The sequence below is a fragment of the Nilaparvata lugens genome, chromosome 3, assembly GCF_014356525.2.
Source record: "Nilaparvata lugens isolate BPH chromosome 3, ASM1435652v1, whole genome shotgun sequence".
Classification (NCBI taxonomy): Eukaryota; Metazoa; Arthropoda; class Insecta; order Hemiptera; family Delphacidae; genus Nilaparvata; species Nilaparvata lugens.
The window spans coordinates 92329993-92350649 of NC_052506.1; the positions used below are offsets into that span (position 1 = coordinate 92329993).

The 20657-nt window shown below is 34.6% G+C and overlaps 2 protein-coding genes across 6 annotated transcripts; one reads left to right on the plus strand and one right to left on the minus strand.

The window, feature by feature from the left end:
- Positions 1-1126: 1126 nt before the first annotated feature.
- LOC111050607 (peroxisome assembly factor 2) lies at positions 1127-19792 on the minus strand. Of its 2 annotated transcripts, none has more exons than XM_022336954.2 (2): positions 3209-5730; positions 1127-1331 (listed from the first exon to the last, which is right to left on the minus strand). In XM_022336954.2, exons 1-2 carry the CDS (start codon positions 5475-5477, stop codon positions 1237-1239), a joined length of 2364 nt encoding a protein of 787 aa, XP_022192646.2. In that variant the 5' UTR covers positions 5478-5730; the 3' UTR covers positions 1127-1236. The 2 variants fall into 2 exon arrangements, 1 of the variants encoding a protein (XP_022192646.2); XR_005570960.1 differs by lacking the exon at positions 3209-5730 and adding an exon at positions 17426-19792 and having other exon boundaries at positions 1202-1331.
- Positions 5704-20081, plus strand: LOC111050606 (homocysteine S-methyltransferase 2). 4 transcript variants are annotated; one of them, XM_022336951.2, is made up of 6 exons: positions 5704-5915; positions 11113-11271; positions 13281-13442; positions 15026-15288; positions 16901-17103; positions 19806-20081. In XM_022336951.2, the coding sequence occupies exons 2-6, from the start codon at positions 11127-11129 to the stop codon at positions 19948-19950; spliced, it is 918 nt and encodes a 305-aa protein (XP_022192643.2). In that variant the 5' UTR covers positions 5704-5915; positions 11113-11126; the 3' UTR covers positions 19951-20081. The 4 variants fall into 4 exon arrangements, with proteins under 4 accessions (XP_022192643.2, XP_022192644.2, XP_022192645.2 ...); XM_022336952.2 differs by having other exon boundaries at positions 5723-5919; XM_022336953.2 differs by having other exon boundaries at positions 5740-6126.
- The last annotated feature ends 576 nt before the right edge of the window (positions 20082-20657 follow it).

Here is a 20657-nt window from a genome sequence, read left to right on the forward strand (position 1 = left end):
TTTCTACTTCAAAGGTGTTTTTTTAACCAATGTTAGATAAATAGTGGAAAAGAATTGATACACAGCACATTCATGTACTGTAAGTACGGTGCTGAAACCCAATCTTTCCACTTTAGTGGTAGCAGAACTCAAATAACACTTCACACTTCAGTTTTATATTATAAAAATGATACTAAACCATCTGTTCTCCAGCAGAAAGCTTTGATACATCTCAGAAAGTTAGCGACATGACCCATCAGCTGTTTGTGCTCATCTGGGGCCTATGATTTGATTATTTAAATTATTATGATTGATTGATTGTACACGTATTATATTATTGGTAAAATATGACGAGCCATCTGCCTTGGCAGTCACACTTCATTTCTGGCATTTTTATGTCAATAAATATATTTATTTAAGACACCGAAGACTGAAAACAATTATACAGTGTAATTATGTAATGTAAATCAGATTATTTATGCCAATTATAAATAAATAATAACATTTTGTAATGTAAATATGTGATTGTATTTTTGATAATAGATTTGAAATTACAGAAGGTAAATAAATTTTTCCAATTATATTTTTGATTTGTTATAATTTATTTGAGTATCATCCATTCTTTCTACAGGGGTGCCCATCCCCCCATGGTCCGTGTCGCAAAATCCCCTCCAAAATTTGGCATCCATTTAGGTACTTTAATTTCTGAATAGTCAGTTGAAAACTGTATATTGAAAAATTCCCCCCCCCACTTTTCCTTGTTTTTTTCTAAAAATCCCCCCCAAAATTTAGCCTCATGTCGCAACTTGCAACATCAAAACATGCTGTGGGCACCCTTGCTTTCTACAGGTTTCTGAAGGAGTACATTACATAGTTAAAGTGTCTGAAATTACATTAAGGGCCGTTTGCACAGTGAAAACTTGAAATGAATTGAATCAGCTAGTGGTTTAATCTCAAAATGAATTAAATTAAAGCTGAAATGCTGTTATATTGTAGCTGAAATTATATATTTGTAACAGAGAGTAATTTAATAAGGGAGGACATAATGAGCCTCATCTTAGCTCTCTTTGAAAATAGAAATTCGTGTTGTTCCAATGACCAATCTTGAATCAACCATCCATAACACACTCAAGAAATAGGCATCAGGTTCTTAGAGCAATTACGATATTAATATGTCTTTTAAAAATACTTATAATATATATTTAAATACCGTTGAACTCAATTATAATTTTTGCAAAGAATAATTTCTTGTCATGGCTAATTACTCGACTGAAGCTGTTGAATGGCTGCTTCAAAGTCATCATTGGTCACTCGAACAGTCAAACTGCTGCCATTGCAATTATTTTTCAAATCTGTAATAGAATCAAAATAATAAATTATTTGCCTTATCCAATAAATAAATACTTATTTGATAGAATACAGTATACGGCATGAGTAAATACTGGTTAAATTTATACGTTCATTACTATGTAGTGGAGTGGCCGAAGTCATGATTGTGAATTAAATGCTGGCTTTATAATTCAGAAACCCGGACTCGAATCTCGGCCGGACAAGATACTTGTCTTCGGATGGACACGTTAAGTCGTCTATCTGGACTATCTAAGAAAAAGTCGTTAGGTCACGTAAGAGACCCTGAAATTGATCAGGTGCGACCTGAAAACTGACACCAGACCAGAGCCAGCCAAGTCACACAATATTATAATTACTGTGTATACAGTATAGTATTATACTTCATGTAAGTTACTTCGATGGATGTTTCAAGCAATAAATACTAAATATGCAAATATACTGAATACTGTATATACTTAGTATCAGAAGATAGTCATATTTTATGATAGTATACAGTGTCCCACGAAAGGTGTAACATCTGAGGACCGTAGAATCTACATGAAATTTGTAATAAAAATGTATAGTACCTACTGTAACATTTTCTTATATCGACCTTAGTTTTCAAGATATATCGATTTTTCAATATTTTAAAAACGTCAATAAATTAATTTCTTCCTTTGTTTGACGTTTTTGAACTTTTTATGAGCGCTCAAAGGTGAAAATGTTTATTTGTCGAGTTCAAAGGTAAATTTCAAACAGTTTGAACGCTCATGAAAAGTTCAAAAACGTCAAAGGGGAAAATTGTATGAATCTTATTGGAAATTTCTTCCTCTTTCCAACCATATCCTCAGAATTGGATTTTGATTGATAGTTTCCCAGTTATTGACGTTTTAAAAAAATATCGAAAAATCTATGTATTTCGAAAACTATTGTCGATGTAAGAAAATTTTATGTTGCTAATTTCATGTTGAATCTAAGGTCTTCAGCTGTTACACTATTCGTTACACACTCTGTATTATGCTAGTTGTGATTCATTCCTATACAGTTGTGGGTCTACTTTGGGTAACTATTTCTTGTTTTTTGAGCTTCACTGATTAACTGTCTTAAATCAGTTGAAAAGTTGATATTGAGCTGACCTTGGATTAAAAATCTCACTTAGTAGAAATTAGCTTGAGGAAATCAATATGAATTGATTGTCGCAATGACACCATTCATAATATATATGTGCTAGTGAGTTCATAGCACCCAAGGGTTTGGAGGTATTTTTTTCTGAGGGTGATGCCCACATGAGCACTAGGCTTGTGCTTGGGTAATGAGGCGGATGATAATGAGAAATATATAGACCTACAGACTTAGATGGATTCCAAACCACCAGGAAGCGATTTTACAACTCTTGAATCATATTCAGAGGAGTTGGCTCAAGCGGTCACCCTTCCAACGGGAGTAGCAAGGACATGATTCTTAACTTATCTAAGCGATAGCTTATCAGTTCGACCACTATAATTTGCAATTGAATTGAAAAAAAAAACACAATTTGTTGGAAATGTTTGTAACAAGAAGCAGTCAAAATGAAGCTAAAACTGGGTGTTTTTGTTTCCTTAATTTTCTGGGGGAGCCCTTTTCGACATATTTTGGACAATTTTTTGGTAACTACCCAACCAGATTAAGGTGGAGTCTGTGGATCATCGTGAAAAAAATATGAACGTACACGATTCCCACGAAATTTGGCTATATAGCTCAATGATTTTGAGGAAAATTTTTATTAAAAAACCTTTCCAAGATAAAAAAATTGGGTGAGAAAAGAACTTTCTGTCATAATCTTTCATAGAGTTGTTTTTAGATCTAATGAGAGTTGACAAAATGACCGATTTGTGAATTGTATAATAGTGATGATACTCACCAACTTCATGATGTTTTATCAAATTCTTTGCTGCACTCTGCCAGGCTCCATAACATATTGAATACAAATCAGCTCCTGTGAGCTGTGCAGGAAGCCGTTTTGCAAGATCTTCCAGTTCGATTTCAGAGCTCAATTGAAATTTCCTGGTTAGTGCTTGGAGTACTTTGACTTTGGATTCGATGTCCTGGCACGGGCCAACGTACAGCATTTTGTCCAAGCGACCGGGTCGCAGCAGTGCCGCGTCTATGAGGTCAGGGCGATTGGTTGCTCCCAGAACGAACACATCATCAGCTTCGTTGCTCTGCAGTCCATCCATTTCAGCCAACAACTGCGACACAACCCGGTCCATCACTCCGCCCGAATCGCCGCTTCGGCCCCTGTTCGGCGCCAGAGAGTCCAATTCATCGAAAAATACAATGCACGGCGCTGACTGTCTAGCCTTCTCAAATATCTGTCTAACATTCTCTTCACTCTGCCCGATATATTTATTTAGGAGTTCGGGGCCTTTCACTGATAAGAACGACGACCCACATTCGGTCGCCACTGCTTTGGCCAACAACGTTTTCCCAGTTCCCGGGGGGCCCCACAACAGCAGGCCAGATCTCTTGAGCATTTCACTTGAACTAGACCCATTAATCGAACGAACGATTTCTTTCTTTATCTGGTTATGTCCTCCTACATCAGCCCAATTCACTCTTGGTACTTTCGGTGCTCCAATCTCCTCTGCTGATTCTGCATTCATTTGATCTATGATTCTAGTAAAATTAGCTAATGAAAGAGACTCACTCACATTCATAGACTCACTCACTCCACATTTTAGATAAAAGTCTCTAATTCCTGAAGAAAGTAGACCAGATAGATCTCTCAACGTGAAACCTGATGTTACATGAGATAATTCTTTAATCAAGTCAGTATCAGTCACCGACATATAATTATTTGATTGGCAGAGCCATTTTATAGTTTCTGTTCGTTGGGTTATTGCTTCAGATCTGTTGCCAGTGGGAGAAATGATGTTTACTGTCTGAATCACCAATCGTAACAAATCGTCAGGAACACTATCTACACTTTCGGTGGTACCTACAATGATCACTGGGAATTCTAAACGTTGCAATCCCTGCATTAGCATTTCAAAAGTGGCAATAAGGCGAACATCTTGATGGCCGTCAGCACCCACTCCCAACGATTGGTAATTATCCAGTTGTATAACACAAGGACAATGGTTACTGATTCTACAGAAGAGCTCTTTCAATTTAGCTTCATTGTACCTGGTGACAGCTCCATTCAGTAATCGACTGCAACCAATCTTCTGATAATTGATACCAAGATGACTTGCCAAACGTTCCAGTAACAATGATTTACCACATCCACTAACACCCGAGATTAAGAATAATGGAATCAAATTAATTTCTTTTAAGCCTTTGACAAGAAAAGGTTTGAACATTGCTTTTAAATCCAGAAAATAATGTTTCAAACTCAGTGGGATTAGACTCAATAAACACTTTTCACTTTGGAAACTGATATTAGAAAAGCAATCCCTCAGGAAAATATTATATTTGGGAGGGAGAAAACTATTTTTTGATGATATCCTGTACATAGTAACTGTATCATTTACTAGACAACCAGTTTGAGAAATGGAACTTTCATTTTCAGTTAGAATAGCCTCACAAACCATAAAATAATATGTCGCAGAATAACTTTTCCTCTTTTGTAAAATAAGCTCAGGGAAGTATTTGGTGCCGTCTATGCTAAAGATATCACCTTCAAACAAATATTTTGTAGTTTTGAAATACTTCTCAAGTAGAGAATCCAGAATATGAGAATCCTCGTCAATTAAATTCATTAAGGAGCATAACTTCACTTGGTTTGCTCTTGATGGATTGTTCATACTAACAGGATTGAAACTTAGTTTGTTGATAGATAAGTATGCAATTTCACAAGAAGGTTGCTTGTTTTTGATAACATTAAATAAATCTTCTTCACTTACAATTATTTTGTCTGATTTTAAATTAGTAAAGCATAACACCTGCATAATTCTGTTGGTTACTATTTTTTTCTGTGATGCAGCTCCTTTGTATTCAATAGATAATTGTACATCATACCATCCACCATTTCCAAAATAATCAATGTGTTGGTTTCCAATTAGAATTGTATTCAAGTGGATCAATTTCCCGGTGGAGTATCTTTCTGAAATATTGTTCAACATGTAAGTAATGTCACCAGCAGAAACAATACTAATACTTGATTCTTCTAATTCTAACATACTGAACATCTATTATACAACTTCACTTTAATAAACTTTTCAAAAATATAATATTTAGTAATTTATTAATTTTCTTAGAACTTCATAATAAACAAACATTTTACTGTGATTTTACTATGTAAATGTGTATGTGCTTACGCATAAATATAACCTTAAAATTCTCGTAAATTCCACATGTCATGATCAGCTGTTCTTGTCGTCTGTTGTTTTTGTATAGTCGATGTTTTTCTTGTCGATTGTTCAATTGAAGTCGACAGTGAACAATCGACATTTTAATTTCAACTTAACCTCATTTTTCATTTTAAAAATATTATAGTTTCTTTTCTTCATGAAAAGTGATTCTATTTCTATTTATCAGTGCTGTATCCATGGATTAAAACCGGCAGCAAACAATCTGCTTGTGTTTAACATTTATCTTTTAATACTTGGACTTTGGACTGTAAAACAGTAGGTATATAAAACCAGTTTAGATGTGCAGGCATTTATTATTTCTATACCGTAATAGATTCATGATAATGTAGCTTCATTTCAAATAATTATTCTGTATCATCTTATAAACATTATTTTTTACTCAAGCTTGATGAAACAGCGCCCGTTTAAAGACTGTGTCACACGAGAGTGAAGAAGCGACAGACTAGAGACTAATATAGACTAATATGTAATAACTTAATTTACGTTTTGTTTATTAATCATGTTTTGAATAATTATTTTTACAATTGTTTATTCGTTTAGTTTATTAATTGTTACAAAATAACAATTATTACTCTGCTCGTTCAACTGGCAACTATAAATAGTGTTCATGAAGTAGTGGGTACCGGCCCGGTACTATAAAAAGCGGTGAAATCCTATTTGAATAAAACCTTATTAAATATCAGCTACGCACAATGATTTTTATCTTTGCCCATAGCATTCAGAATTTATAACATGATTAGCTGTCTTGAATAACGATTAAAATATTTATGTTTAATGCTGAAATGATGATCACTTTTTGACTTGTCCCAGTGGGCTTCTCTTTAGTGATCCCTTTTATGGACCTATTTAAATAAATACTAAAAACTAAAATACACTGGCTGAGATGAACAAAAAAATTTGGATAGGCTAACTATAATAAAAATATTATTTTACAGCTGCTGTATGGTGTCACTTTTCTGACAAATTAAAAAAAAATTTACTTTGCATTGAATTGAATTGCATGTGCAAATCTGGAATGTTGTTTGTACATTATATCACGCATCTTATCAGACTTGGTGGTGATGTGTTGCGTTGAGGAATGAGGACCCTCAGCTTCTTCTTGGCTGAAGAAAGTCTCTATCCATGACAAGCACTTGCTGGATAGATTGCATGAAAACTTATCTATAAATAAACTCAAGAATATGATGGGAAATCAGTCATCTAACTCAGAAACACTGCTTCATATCTTCATCCAGGGAGTAGAGTGTCAGACTCACAAGCTTCTTACAAAATACCCTCTCAAAGGTCTTTTCCTCCTGCTCACGAAAAAAAACACTGTGATCCTGTTGTAAATCTTGAGTGCACGGACAGGGAAGCTACTATTTGATCGAGTCAATCTGGCATGAGGCAAATCGATGTCATTCCTCCTCTTTTTGTTGTAGCTTTGTAAAATGTACTCTTTGCTGAAAGGTTTGTTGGCCTCTTCTCAACATTAATAGCAAACTAAACAGGTACTGACTGTAGACTGTCAAAATCTTTAGTTTAGTGTGGCACACCACAGCACACATCCCGAGCATCCGACATAGCACTACCAATTGTCACCACATGCCTACGATTAGCCTACGATCAAGTCGCTGTAAGCAACTTGGAAGCCACCCCTTGAACTCCATATCCATATATCTCAAGTTTCTCTGTATACAGTGATAAACAAAGTCAAATGCCTTGGTCAGGTCGCACACTGCCACTGAGAGTTCATCCTCCATTGCCGCCAGGACGGACTCCACCAAGCTAATCAACTCCATCAACAGCATCTTTGGTAGAATGCCCCGGACTCCAAACTGATGAGGTGAGAAGAATGAGTTCCTTCTCAAAATAGGCACTGAATAGGTGTACAAAACAGCTTCGAAGATTTTACCAAACAAAAACAGGGACTATTGAATTAAGCCTGAAGACAGGAATTGTTCCAGAAGTCTTAAGCAGGTGAGGGAAGACACCAGATTTCAAGTCATCCATTGTGGTGGATGAAGGTGTCCATTGGTAGTGCTGTGTCTGATGCTCAGGATGTGTGCTGCGGCGTGCTTCAGGGTTCCATCCTCGGGCCTCTCCTGTTCCTGATTTTTATCAACTACCTCAGGCTGGAAGGAAATGCCCCCCTTTTTGCAGACTACACAACTCTGCCAGGAAAAGTAATGTTATTGCAGCAATTCAGGAGTCTGCCCAGCTATTGGAGGCTGCCGGTGCTTGGTTTCAAGTAAACAGCCTGTCAATAAATGAGAGGAAGACTCAGCATCTGCTCTGCACTCTGCAGCGGAATCCGCCAACCTTTGGGGATTGTAATGTGAAGCTGCTTGGGATGCGACACTAACATGGGAGCCACATATTGACATGATATGTAATAGACTTTCAAGAGTAACCCTTCTAATGCGTATGCTTAGAAGTCATGTTTCCCAGGAGTACCTTGTAACAGCATACCACGGTCTCTTCCACAGCCATATCAACTATGGTATTGTGCTGTGGGGTCATGCAGGTGGCTGCAGAATGATTTTGCTCCTGCAGAAAAAGGTTATCCGGATCATCACTGCTTCTCATCGCCTTGAACATTGTGCGCCGATCTTCAGGAGACTGAAGATTATGACAGTCTACAGTCTTTATCTGTTCTGCTCCCTGTCACTGTTGAGAAGAGGATAGCACACCTATCTTCAAAAAGGACAAGTGCACGATCACAATACAAGACAACGGGCTGACATTGATCTACCTCATGCAAGACTCACACGGTCACACAGTAGTTTTCCTGTCGGTGAACTAGAAATATTCAACAGGATGCCAGTGAGTCGGAAGTGTGCAGGAAGTGAAGATATTTGAGAGGGTGCTTTGGGCAAAGCTTGTGAACCTGCCGCTTTACTCCCTGAATGAGGAGGCAATACCGAGTTTTTTTAAGTTCACTTTAACTGCCACCCATCTCGATCTTGTGTTTTAAAGTTTGACCTAATGACGCAATCTATCCAGCAAGTGCTGGTCATGGATGGAGAAAACTGAATTATTGCAGCGGTTAATAAAAAGGCAAAATGGAGTCACTATACCTCCAATCACAGATTTCATGAGTAGTGGAGACATGCGAAATATGAAGGTCAGTGAGTGGATCTGGCTTGTCGTATAATTTGACTTATGGATTATGTCAATAAACACCTATTTATGTTTGATGAATTTCTCCCACAGAATAGTGTGGTGACTTCCTCAGCCAGTCCTTAATTTTTTTCTGTAGCTCATGTCATACAAGGTCCTCTCTCAATAAGATAGATCATTGTACATCCACAGGGCTAGTACTAGAATTAAAACAATCCTTTTTACTCAGCCTGCAGAATGTGATGTATATTTTCACTTTTCTCTTGTATCATAGGAATCTTGTATTTGTGACTCGCAAAAATTTGAAATTCTCAAATCATTTGAAGTGATTTTGTTATCATTTCATGTGATAAGAAAACAAATAATTTTGATGATAGCAGACTATATAATTTTTACTGCTCTCATACTCTCAGAACTACTTAGGTCATCAATGGATGAATTATGCAAGTTTATAGTTTTCATACTGACATGAAAATTAATGGTTAATCTCTGTGACTAGTTTTAATGACAATCATCACAAAACAATTTTAGATTCTTTCTTTATGTGGTTTTTCTTAAGTTTTCTTCATTTCAGTGTTTTTCTTTTTAGTGATTTCAATTTTGAATTTGAATCCTCAAAATTATCTGATGTTTAGGAATGCTTAGTGTAGGATAAAATAACTATTGAATTATTTTGTCAGAGCCTATCGAAGGATTCTCTGAAATATTGTTATTCACGAAACGCAGTTTTATAAAAATGAAGGCTTAATATTACTATTTACAATGATATAACTCTGTAAAATCGTAGTAGCTTGACTCAATGTAATGAACTATCTTTGCACTCAACTATGGAGAATTGAGTGAATGAAGGCCAATCTTACATGACCCATGCTAATTCTTTACAGTTCATGTACGGTAACACTAGACATTTCCATCTAAAATTATTGCTTATGTAAGGAAACTGACGCTCTATTAAAATCAATACACACCAAAAATTTTCGACTTTATGATGTAAAATAATAGAAATATTTATAATTAGTGTTACTGTCCTATTCGTTTGTAAGTTACACAATTGCACTACAGTCTTATTTCAAAGCATGTTTGAGGATTCAAGTATTCTTATATTTACAGACCACTTACAAAATTCATGTTAAACACTCGGAACATATATACTCCCAGAATATTTTACTTTAAAATATGATTATCAAGTAAAAATATCGCAATCATGATTTAGTATTATCATTAAATTCATTGTAGCGACAACATTTTCCCAAATTCTAATTTTTGTATACTGGCTGATGTTTATTGGCTTAAGTTACACCGAGACACAAAGTACTGTAGATGGCATAGTAAAAAGCTTGAATAAGCTATTTCTACTGACTGTTGCTATTTATGTTGGAGGATTCAATCACATGAATAACTTTCGTTGAATTGTACGAAAAGGTTTATTCGAATTCTCACAATTTTTTTCAAATTTACATTAAATTTGTTCGATTTGAAGAAAATGTAACCAAGTACAGTATATACAATCATGCATAAAATATAAAATACAAATCATAAATAACTGAACAATTTACCAACTCAATGAAAGTTTATATTCCAGTTAAGTAAAGTTGATGGAAATTAACTCACTTGAACTATGGTAATCCATGTATACCTATAAGAATAGGTGTAGTGTTTATCTAAATATTTGATTATATAATATTGGAAGCTACCATTTATGAGTTTAGAAATCGCTTCCCGGTGGTACGGAACTCCCCTAAAGCTGTGGGTCCACTCATCTCTCATCATCATCCGTCTCATTACCCACGCACAAGCCTAGAGCTCATGTGGGCATCATCCTCAGTGAAAAAAAATGATTGATAAAAAATATATTTTTTTAGTACCTATTATTATTTTGTAACTTAGGTTCCTTTCAAAATTTATACAATTACTCTCGGTTGCACATACTTTAACCGCCGTTAAATGGCATTATCTAACTGAACCAATAAAAAAAATTTATGACTTCACTTAAACGCGGTTAAATTCAATACAATTATTTTGCATTGAATTAATAAAGATGTTCTCCGAGATATAGTTTGATTAATATTAATTGGATGACGTCATTCAAACGCGATTAAATTCAATACTATCGTACAGTTAGTGCTTTATGTGTCGCTCTACCATTATGTCTATGCTTCATGCACCGGATAGCCCCATTTAAATAACATCCGCTAAACTATCCAACAACCAGCTATTCAATATCAAATCTCACGGTATACTAGGCGCTTCCAGCATGTTCTTTCCAACTTACAGTAACTATATTGGGTAATATAGTTACTGTATTTCTAACTATTCGTTTAAATTAGTAATGTGTTTCTCTTTCATGTAGGTATATAGGTAGCAATGGTTATTCTCATAGACGGCGGTTTCTCATATGTTACTGAACATATAACTGACGAATATGATAAAACTCATCCTCTTTGGAATTCCCAGTTTCTGACTACTCAGCCCCAAGCTATCATAGAAACGCATAGAGATTATGTTAAAGGTGAGTGATGTCTAATATTCTTGTAGCATATGGTACTATTTATTTTATTTAAAAATAAGAAAGAGCGCTTTCACCATTTTTTTGACGAAATAAATATTTTAATTTCTAATGGGGTGTCTCTCCATCATTTGTAATTTTAAATAATAACCTTATTTCGGACATTTAAAATGTTATCTAAATTTGGGAGGAAAATAGTACAAGGAGTATCCTTAGTTTTTCTCTCCCAAACAGTGCTTCTTTGTAAAAACTATAAATAAAAAAATATTTGCTTTGATTTTAACAATTGGGGGCTCCACCACTTCCCAGACGGGAAGAAAATATCACAAATGATTGGAGATGCCTCGCTTAGATGGTAGAGCAAAACTATGAGCTGCAAAGAAAAATATTTTTTAAATTCAGGTGCTCAGGTTCCATTATAAATTTGACAAGGATCTGAAAGAGATACATAATTTATTAATTTAAAAGCTGTTATTAAAAGTGATACTAAAGTTATTGAAAAGAGAACAGTAATTATGTTGAATTAACTTTCTAATTTGTTTTATTTTAATAAAGTTGATTTGATAATTTACATTTTTTTATTCAAGGATAAAGTGGATTCTTCTTAAAGTTTCACATTCATTGTAGTGATTAAATAAACATCAATATTTTACATAATTGATCCTGAAAATATAATATTAGAATTTTGATTTTGAATAAATAAATATAATATGATTTTTAACGATACCACATCCTTGGTCAGCTTGGTAAATCAGGGGGAAGGTCCAGGTCCTGCGCAGTCAGAGTCTTCAGGAGGCACAAACACGACTGAGCTCGAAAAATGGGAAAATCTAATATGAAAATTCCGGCTTGTGGGGAGACTAGAAAGTTCCACCATTCTGAGGCTCAGCGGTTTTTCATAGTTAGCCCAAATTGGCTTTTGGTGATCCGGAATTTATTATTAATTATTTAATAGGAAAATACATTTAAATTTTCATGTGCTTGAGGAAATGTCAAAACCCATGGTTCATGACATCCTTGACTGATGAAATCTAATGTTTTTTCAAGTGGAAAATTACTTTATTCTTTCATCATGGATTCATTATTTTGCAAACATATTATCAATATTCGATGAAACTATGCCAAAACTATATCAATGCTTATGCAATAATTCAATTTTTAAATTGAATTTCGGTTTTATGACAAGTATTTCTTTGACTATCTTTTCAATCAAACAATGCATGAAATATAATTCAAATTACAGAATTGAATCAAGAAAGTTTTCACAACTCATGTTAAACTATGTCTATAGAAATTGAAAAATAATTGAATCAATTAACTAATAATGGGTTCCGCAAAGGAGAAACAGAAGTGGATGAAAAGAAGGAAGAAGGTCAATTATCAAAGAGATGATAGTAGATAATCTGTCATAATTAATTGGAGGAAACAAATTAAAATATAAGAGTATTTATATCAGTACCGTAAACTAAACGTTTCTTATAAAGCTTCTGTTATTAGTTATTAGTCTTCGAATAAGAGGGTAAGAGAGTGCTGGCTGTTAGAGAGGGCCGGCTGCGCCCTAACTTCGCCCTTGTAGGTTTTAAATAAAGGCAGCGAATCAATCAATAAGACAGTTTAATGATTTCTATGTTTTTTTGTTAATCAATCATTTGATTAAACGGTTTCTGTTTTCTCTAGAACTATGAAATCATTGAACACCCATTCATTTTTGATAAAAGTCTAGGGCCCGGTTGCACAAAAGCCGGTTAAATTTTAACCGTTATTAATTTCACAGAACCAATCAGAGAAGGTCTTTTTGATTAGACGGCTTCTCTGATTGGTTCTGTGGGATTAATCACGATTAAAATTGGACCGGCTTTTGTACTTCCGGCACTAGTTTTTGAGTGAATTTACGAAAAATTGGCGTTTTAGTGCAAGTTCTGTGTATCAAAATTTAAATATCACTTTCTATACTATACTGCTGTTTCATCTATCGATACTTAATAGAGTTAAATCGGTTATTGTTTTTCCAGCCGGTTGTGAAATTTTGATCACCAACACCTACCAAGCGAGTATTGATGGATTCAAGGAACATTTGGGACTTGAATTAGACGAGTGCTACAATGTAATCAAGAGGGCAGTGGAACTTGCTCGCCAAGCAGTCGACGAAGAAGCTGTAAAACAGCCGAATACTGGTAAGGCCAATCATAATATACAAAAAATCCACCAAATATACAAGCTAGGTGAAACGTTTGAGAATGGCTTAATATTTCATTCATTAGCTCCCGAACTGGTAAGGCCAATCATAATATACAAAAAATACACAAAATATACAAGCTAGGTGAAACGTTTGAGAATGGCTTAATATTTCATTCATTAGCTCCCGAACTGGTAAGGCCAATCATAATATACAAAAAATACACAAAATATACAAGCTAGGTGAAACGTTTGAGAATGGCTTAATATTTTATTTATAAAGGCAAATACTTTTGTCGCTTATGGGACTGTTCACACTTTGGCTGGCGCTCAAAGTTGATAAGAGTTCACTCGTCGAGTTCAAAGCCAAATTTCGAACAGTTTGAACGCTCATAAAAAGTTCAGGAACGGTAGACAAAGAAACAAATTATATGAATCTTATTGATATATGAATCTTCCTTTTCCCAATCATATCTTTAGATTTTTTGACTGATGGATTTCTGGTTATTGATGTTGTTTTTCAAATATAATGAAGAATCGATAATATCGAAAAACTAAGATCGATATGAGAAAATTTTACTAGATATTTTTTGTTGAAAATTTCATGTAGAATCGATGGTTTTCGGCTGTTACACCTTACTATTACTATTAATATTTCACTATCAGTGTATTGGTATGCTGCACATTCACCGTAATAATACATTTAGAAGTTATGGTCGAAACTAGTCGTTGAAATATTTTAATATTTAATATTTCTATAATAAAGGGTACTAAACGGTTTTATATTGTTTTTATTAATTTGTACAAAAGTAGCCCATATAAGTGAAGTGTTTTTAGGTCCTAATACATTTCCGTATATAATATTAATATAATTGATGATGATGATAATAATAGTATTTAGTAATAGTAATAATGGTGTTATCAAAGTAATGGGGATAATTCCCACTATTATGTATTGTTTTATCCAATTGATTTGAATATTTTTAGCTTTACTATACCCTGTGGATGTATTATATTCTATAATATTAAATGAAAAACTAAGAAATTGTCAAAAACCACAGATTTCTTCATTTTGAAAACACATATTTCAGATTTCACAAAACCACACATTTCAAAAACCATCAGGTTTTTTCATTTAATATGAATAATTACCACACTATCAACTTCTCAACTACACAAAAAGATTCTATAATATGTTGTATTATTCTATGGAAATAAAATTCAATTCAAATTAAAAAAAAATTCAAAATACCTTATATGGTAAGGACCCCCTGTATATGGAAACTGTCTACGGCGTACTAAAAGATAACAATGTAACAATGTAATTTGAAGGTGATAGAAAATTGTATTTGAATTTAAAATGTAAATATAGGCGAACCCTGTATATTAATTCATTTATTCATTTACATTAACCAATGCACAAATCAAATACATTATTAGAAAAGGATCAACAGGCCTAGCCCAAAACTTCCCTTTCCGAATTTTGATAGTAGTAAGCCAATGTCTAAAAAGTAGGTTATGTTGCTTCAATTTGAATATTTTACTTGGGTAGGCTAATCCAAATTGTTGCTAAATTGTGTAGGTAAGAAAGTGCAGATAGCCGGATCGGTTGGGCCGTACGGCGCATGCCTTCACGACGGTTCGGAGTACACGGGCGCCTACTGCGACGGTGTGACCGCCGCCGAGCTGACCGCGTGGCACCGACCGCGCATGACCGCCCTCGCCCAGGCGGGCGTCGACCTGTTCGCCATCGAGACCATCCCCGCCCTCTTCGAGGCTGAAGCACTGCTGCACCTACTCAAAGAGTTTCCCGACAAAAAGGCCTGGTTGTCCTTCTCTTGCAAGGTAAGCTTATACATTTTCTTGCATGTTAAAATTCATAATTTTAAATAAAAATACTAAGAAAATTGTCAAAACCGCAGATTTTATTCAAAATAGAATGACCGGTTTCGTTTGGTACACAGTTATCGGTTGTTATCAGAAATTAACAATGGTGTAACAACCGAAACCAGTCTTTCTAATTTGAATAAAATCTGTGGTTTTGACAATTTCTTAGTGTTTTTATATTTAATATGAATAATTACTACAATATCAACTTCTCAACTAAACAAAAAATGCATAACTTTTAGCTGCAATGCTGAACTGCATAACTTTCAGCTACAATGCTAAACTGCATAACTTTTAGCTGCAATGCTGAACTGCATAACTTTCAGCTGCAATACTCAACTGCAGGATCTTACAATAATAATTGTAAATCTATTGATACTTCAAAAGAAAGTTGACAGCATACCCTCAGATATAGATTAGCTATAGCAGAGGCCTACTTATAGATTAGCTTACTGTAAACCCCTGTTTGTAGAAATGGAAATTCTCGCTAGAATCAATCTTTATATATTCACAGTTCTTTCAAAATGTATAAAATCAGGGCTAATTATTTTTATTTATAAAATAGAATTATAGGTACCCTTTACAAGTTATAATTTGTATTATTAATCTATTATTTTATTCATTTCAAAAAGGGTACTATAATTCTATTTCAAAGTTCTCTCATGTATGAAAAAAAATCTGTCAGAGCAGACTGCCTCAGAAGAGATATAGGATACACTCTCATCTCACAAGGGGGAGTAGGAATGTTGACATTCCATATAGCAGATTATCCAAGTCGAAGAATAGTTATGTGGTTGTTGGCATAATTAAATTTAATAGATTGCCACAAGCTTGGGCGGAAGCTCCGTTCCAATTGTTTAGACAAAAGTTATATTATTGGTTGGTCAAAAACCCTTTTTATTCTATCGACGAGTTTTGAACAAATATACCTCGTTCAAATTAACTTCCGACTTGGAATGGACATGCGCAACAGAGAAGGCATACAGCGGCAGGGATACAACAGCTTCTATGTTGCCGTTGTGTATCGGCCAGCGTTCTCTAATTTCCAGTGAGTATTCAAGCGCTCATGTTAAACTTAGGAAGTTTCCTCTCTGCAATCACAAACTCGACTGACTCTATTCGACAAATTGACAACTACGCTTCCACCTATGACTCAATCCATCACTGTAATTGGCTGATCTCCCTCCATTTCTCTGCGCCGCAAATTCCTCCTAGTCTGAAGAATATTTACACGAAGTATAATGACCTCTAGCTATAATATTAATATCAATATTCTGATTACCAGTAGCTTTCAACGGTATAATCACAATAATCTATTGAGAACTATTTGAATTGATAATATTCTGAATTTTAATGAAAACATTAAACTGTTTGATCAATTATAAATTATAAGAAATTATAATCAAGAAATGTGCTAAAGAATTCAATTTGAATACAAGGCTTACTTGGATAGATTATGAAAATCCGATAAAAGCCAGATAGCCTAAATCTTTTTTGTATGAAAACTACTTGATACCGTCAAAACTACTTATTTATATATTTTTTCAAAAATAGATGTTTGATGTTTAAGGATGGGAGCCACACTTCGCGGGGAGATGTGTTCAAGGAGGCCGTGGAGAGGTGTTGGCAAATCAACAGTGAACAATTGGTGGCTGTGGGGGCGAACTGTGTGGCCCCCGCTTTGGTCAGCCCTTTGCTCAAATCTCTCGGCAGCTTCACATACCCCGTTATCATCTACGCCAACAGTGGAGAAGTATACGATCATCAAGAAGGGTAACTCCAACATTGCTATTATCTCTGTTATCTCTTGTTTAAGTGGTAGAGTGGACATTATTGTCCAAACTTCGCCATGTCATCAAATAAAAAGTCATTCTATTCTAATCTGTTAGAGCCCTATTACAAATGCATTTTTTCAAATAAATTTGTCAACAATGTCTGTGTCAGATATTGATAAGCGATGGCTTGCTTTCCGATCAAATTATATGTGTCTATCTGGTTAAAAATGATTTCAGGTTTACTACAAATTTCTAGATAGTTTATCACAAATGCATATTTTTATAAGGAATGTTGAGAGATAACTGATAACTTGTTTTACCGTAATGCAAGCCACCAGCGATAACTTATCTCGATGGAGACTCTCCGTTCAACAGGCATGAAGCTGATGGTCAAGCGAGGCAGGACAGGTGGTTGCAGACCGGCGCGGTAGACGCGGGAGGGGGAAGTTGAATCAAACGCACAACCGAGCTATGACGTCACGATAATTAAGAAATGGAATTTGCAACATGAAATGTCTTGTACAAAATATGGCGAACACCAAGCAATTAAATTGAACACTTTAAAAAACTTTGAAATTAAATAACTTTCTACTCCTTTCCTCAATTTAATGGAGGTATTTGGAATTTTGAGTTGAATAACTGATTGAAACACACACTCACACACACACACGACTCGAACACACTTTTTAACGGAAAAACAACTTGAAACATGAGGTTTGAAAACTAACGAAACGAGATTAAAACTATGATTTTTCTATACTGGTTCATATCCTGGCTCGTGTGGATTTTGAGGGGTTACTTGATACGGAGGACCGCGATTTTACATGTGAGTTCCAGACAATACAAATAATTATTAACACTGGCAGGCGGCCAATAATTACCTTGCGTTTGAGACGGCGTTGGGACACGTTTCGCACGGAAGTTGTAGGCAGACTGGTTGAGATGATGACGGCTGGCTGGCGGATTGCTAAGGGGGAAGGTTGAGGGGTTACTCTATCGAAATATTATCTCTATTGATACCTTTATCACAGAGTCAGTTCGATTCTCAAAACAGTCTAAATATAAATCAAATTTATTTCATCAAATTATGTAACTAAACTATGTAATTAATCTATTTGTAACTAAATTGATAACAATACAATGAATACAAAGAACAGTATTTTAGCATTAGGTTGGACAGTGATGTGATACTTTTTTATGTTTAGTGTTAAGTTGTATGATTTTTATGTATATTGACAGTGCCTGTACAATATTTTGTATAATGTGTATTGGGCATTAAATGAAATTTGAATTTTGAATTTGAATGTTTGAATCATGAAAATAATAGATAAGCTAAGATTTGAATTTGATTTGATAATTTTATATAAGTCTGGTTGAGCGAGTATAAATGGTCCCAGTAGAACTTATTGGAATAATATTATCACTGTACCGGACACTGTATGTTCATTGATATTGATCCTTATATCATATGTGGGAATCCGTTTTTATTCTTTTTGCAACTTGACAAAAGCACGACCATTCAATTAATCTATTCAACAGGCTCGAGAATATTTAAACTAGTTACCCTCTGGGTTGGAGTACTTGCTCAAGAACTGTTGTATTGTAATCTTTGAAACCAGCAACTTTTAATTATACACAGTTGGTGAAAATCATGGAAACAGCTAATTATTTATTCTCCAAGAATAATATTGACAGTAGGTTTCATTGAGGTTACTATTTGAAATTAAAATTTACTCTTCAAAAATTGCTGTGTCGCTTCAACATATTTGTCTCTCATATTAATCCAAATACATGATACAAGATTTCGATACAAGATGAATTACGAAAACCAAACATTGATATTGCATCTTTAAGCGGAATCCTTACACCCAATATAATAAAACAAGTTTATTCTGCTTACATCCAATCCATCTTACAGTATGGTATTATAGCTTGGGGTGGTACATTCAAAACAACATTGACTCCTTTATCAAATGTACAGAAACTTATAATGAAAAGTGTCTTACGCAAACCACTAACATAATATCCATCAGATTATCTCTTTGAAGAATATAAGGTGTACTTAAATGTACAACAATTTTATATAAAAACCCTAACCTTCTACATATTCAAACACAAAGTAGCTACATTTTCTAATATCATTCACAATTATAACACAAGAGGAGCTTTAAATATTGGTATCGGCAACCCTAGACTTACTAGAAATTTTCCTCCACTTCGTCACATTACAAAATGCAGTTCCTTTTTCAAAAACTGCCCGTATATTTAGAAAATCCAGACAATTTGAGAATAACTCACTATAAAAAATAGTCAATAATTGGGTGACTTCCCTAAACATAGAGGAGCAGGAAGGTATTTTAGTATCACCTTACTCTTTCGGATGATTGAACCTTTTTTTGGCTGATTGAACTTTGCCTAACATTGAGATTGAGTAACGAATGTACGAATGAGAGTGAACTATTCTGAACCGATTTTAAAATAAAAATCGTCCAAATCCCACTTTCCGTACTCTTCCCGCATAGCTGTGCATTCTTGACTGTTTCTAAAATAAATGGAATTAACTTGGTTTATATTCATGACTGCCAACTTCTTTCAGTGTTCAAAGAAACAAATAATGAAAATGAAATAATGTACTGTATCACCAATAATTGACTTGATATTATTATAACAATAATTAAATAATTGTGTCTGTTTTCTCAGTGATTGGAAAGATCAAGACAAGATAGTCGCACTGACTGATTATCTTCCCGAATGGTTGGATCTGGGAGTGACTTACATTGGTGGTTGCTGCCGAACTACACCCACCGATATGAAAACATTTAGGGATTACATTGATAATCAATAACAAAACTTCAACATTTGAAAAAAGTTTTCCATTGCTTGGAGTAAAAGAGTTTACGATAATAATTATCGTCATGTTTTTAATTGCATTTACAAAGTAAATTGTAATAAAGTGATTTGTTGAAAAATCAAAAATGTTCATTGTTCATTCATGAACCAAGTATGAAACCACTAGTTACGTTACTTTAAGATGGATTTCCACGTTAAAATATTCTTATCATAATTTCTAATGGCAATTTCTAATTCACACTAAGCTCGGCCGTGCGAGAATTTTATGAAAAGATAAAGTTTGGACCGCCTTTAAGCCCAGGCCACATTTGTCGTGAAGCTTTCCCATCCGACTACAGATCCGACGTTGAGATCCACATTGTACAGTTTTGTTCCTAACATTCAACAAAGCAGATAGCGCTATCCTTTTCTATCTCTGCAACGTTACCAGATCGTTTTTAACAATGTAGAAATAAAATCGGACTTGGGTCGGATCGGAATGCTTCAAGACAGATTTATCCAGGCTTTACCCACGGAAGGTGTTGAATTCTACAAGTCTGTTGAATTTTAATCATGTTTAAATCAACGAGAACCAATCAGAGAAGGCTTCTCTGATTAATCACGGTTATAATTTAACAAACTTTTGTGCAACCGGTACTTACTACTTGAATAATATAATTTTCAGTATCATACAAGTTCACCTGATTTCCATTCCGTCGGCAT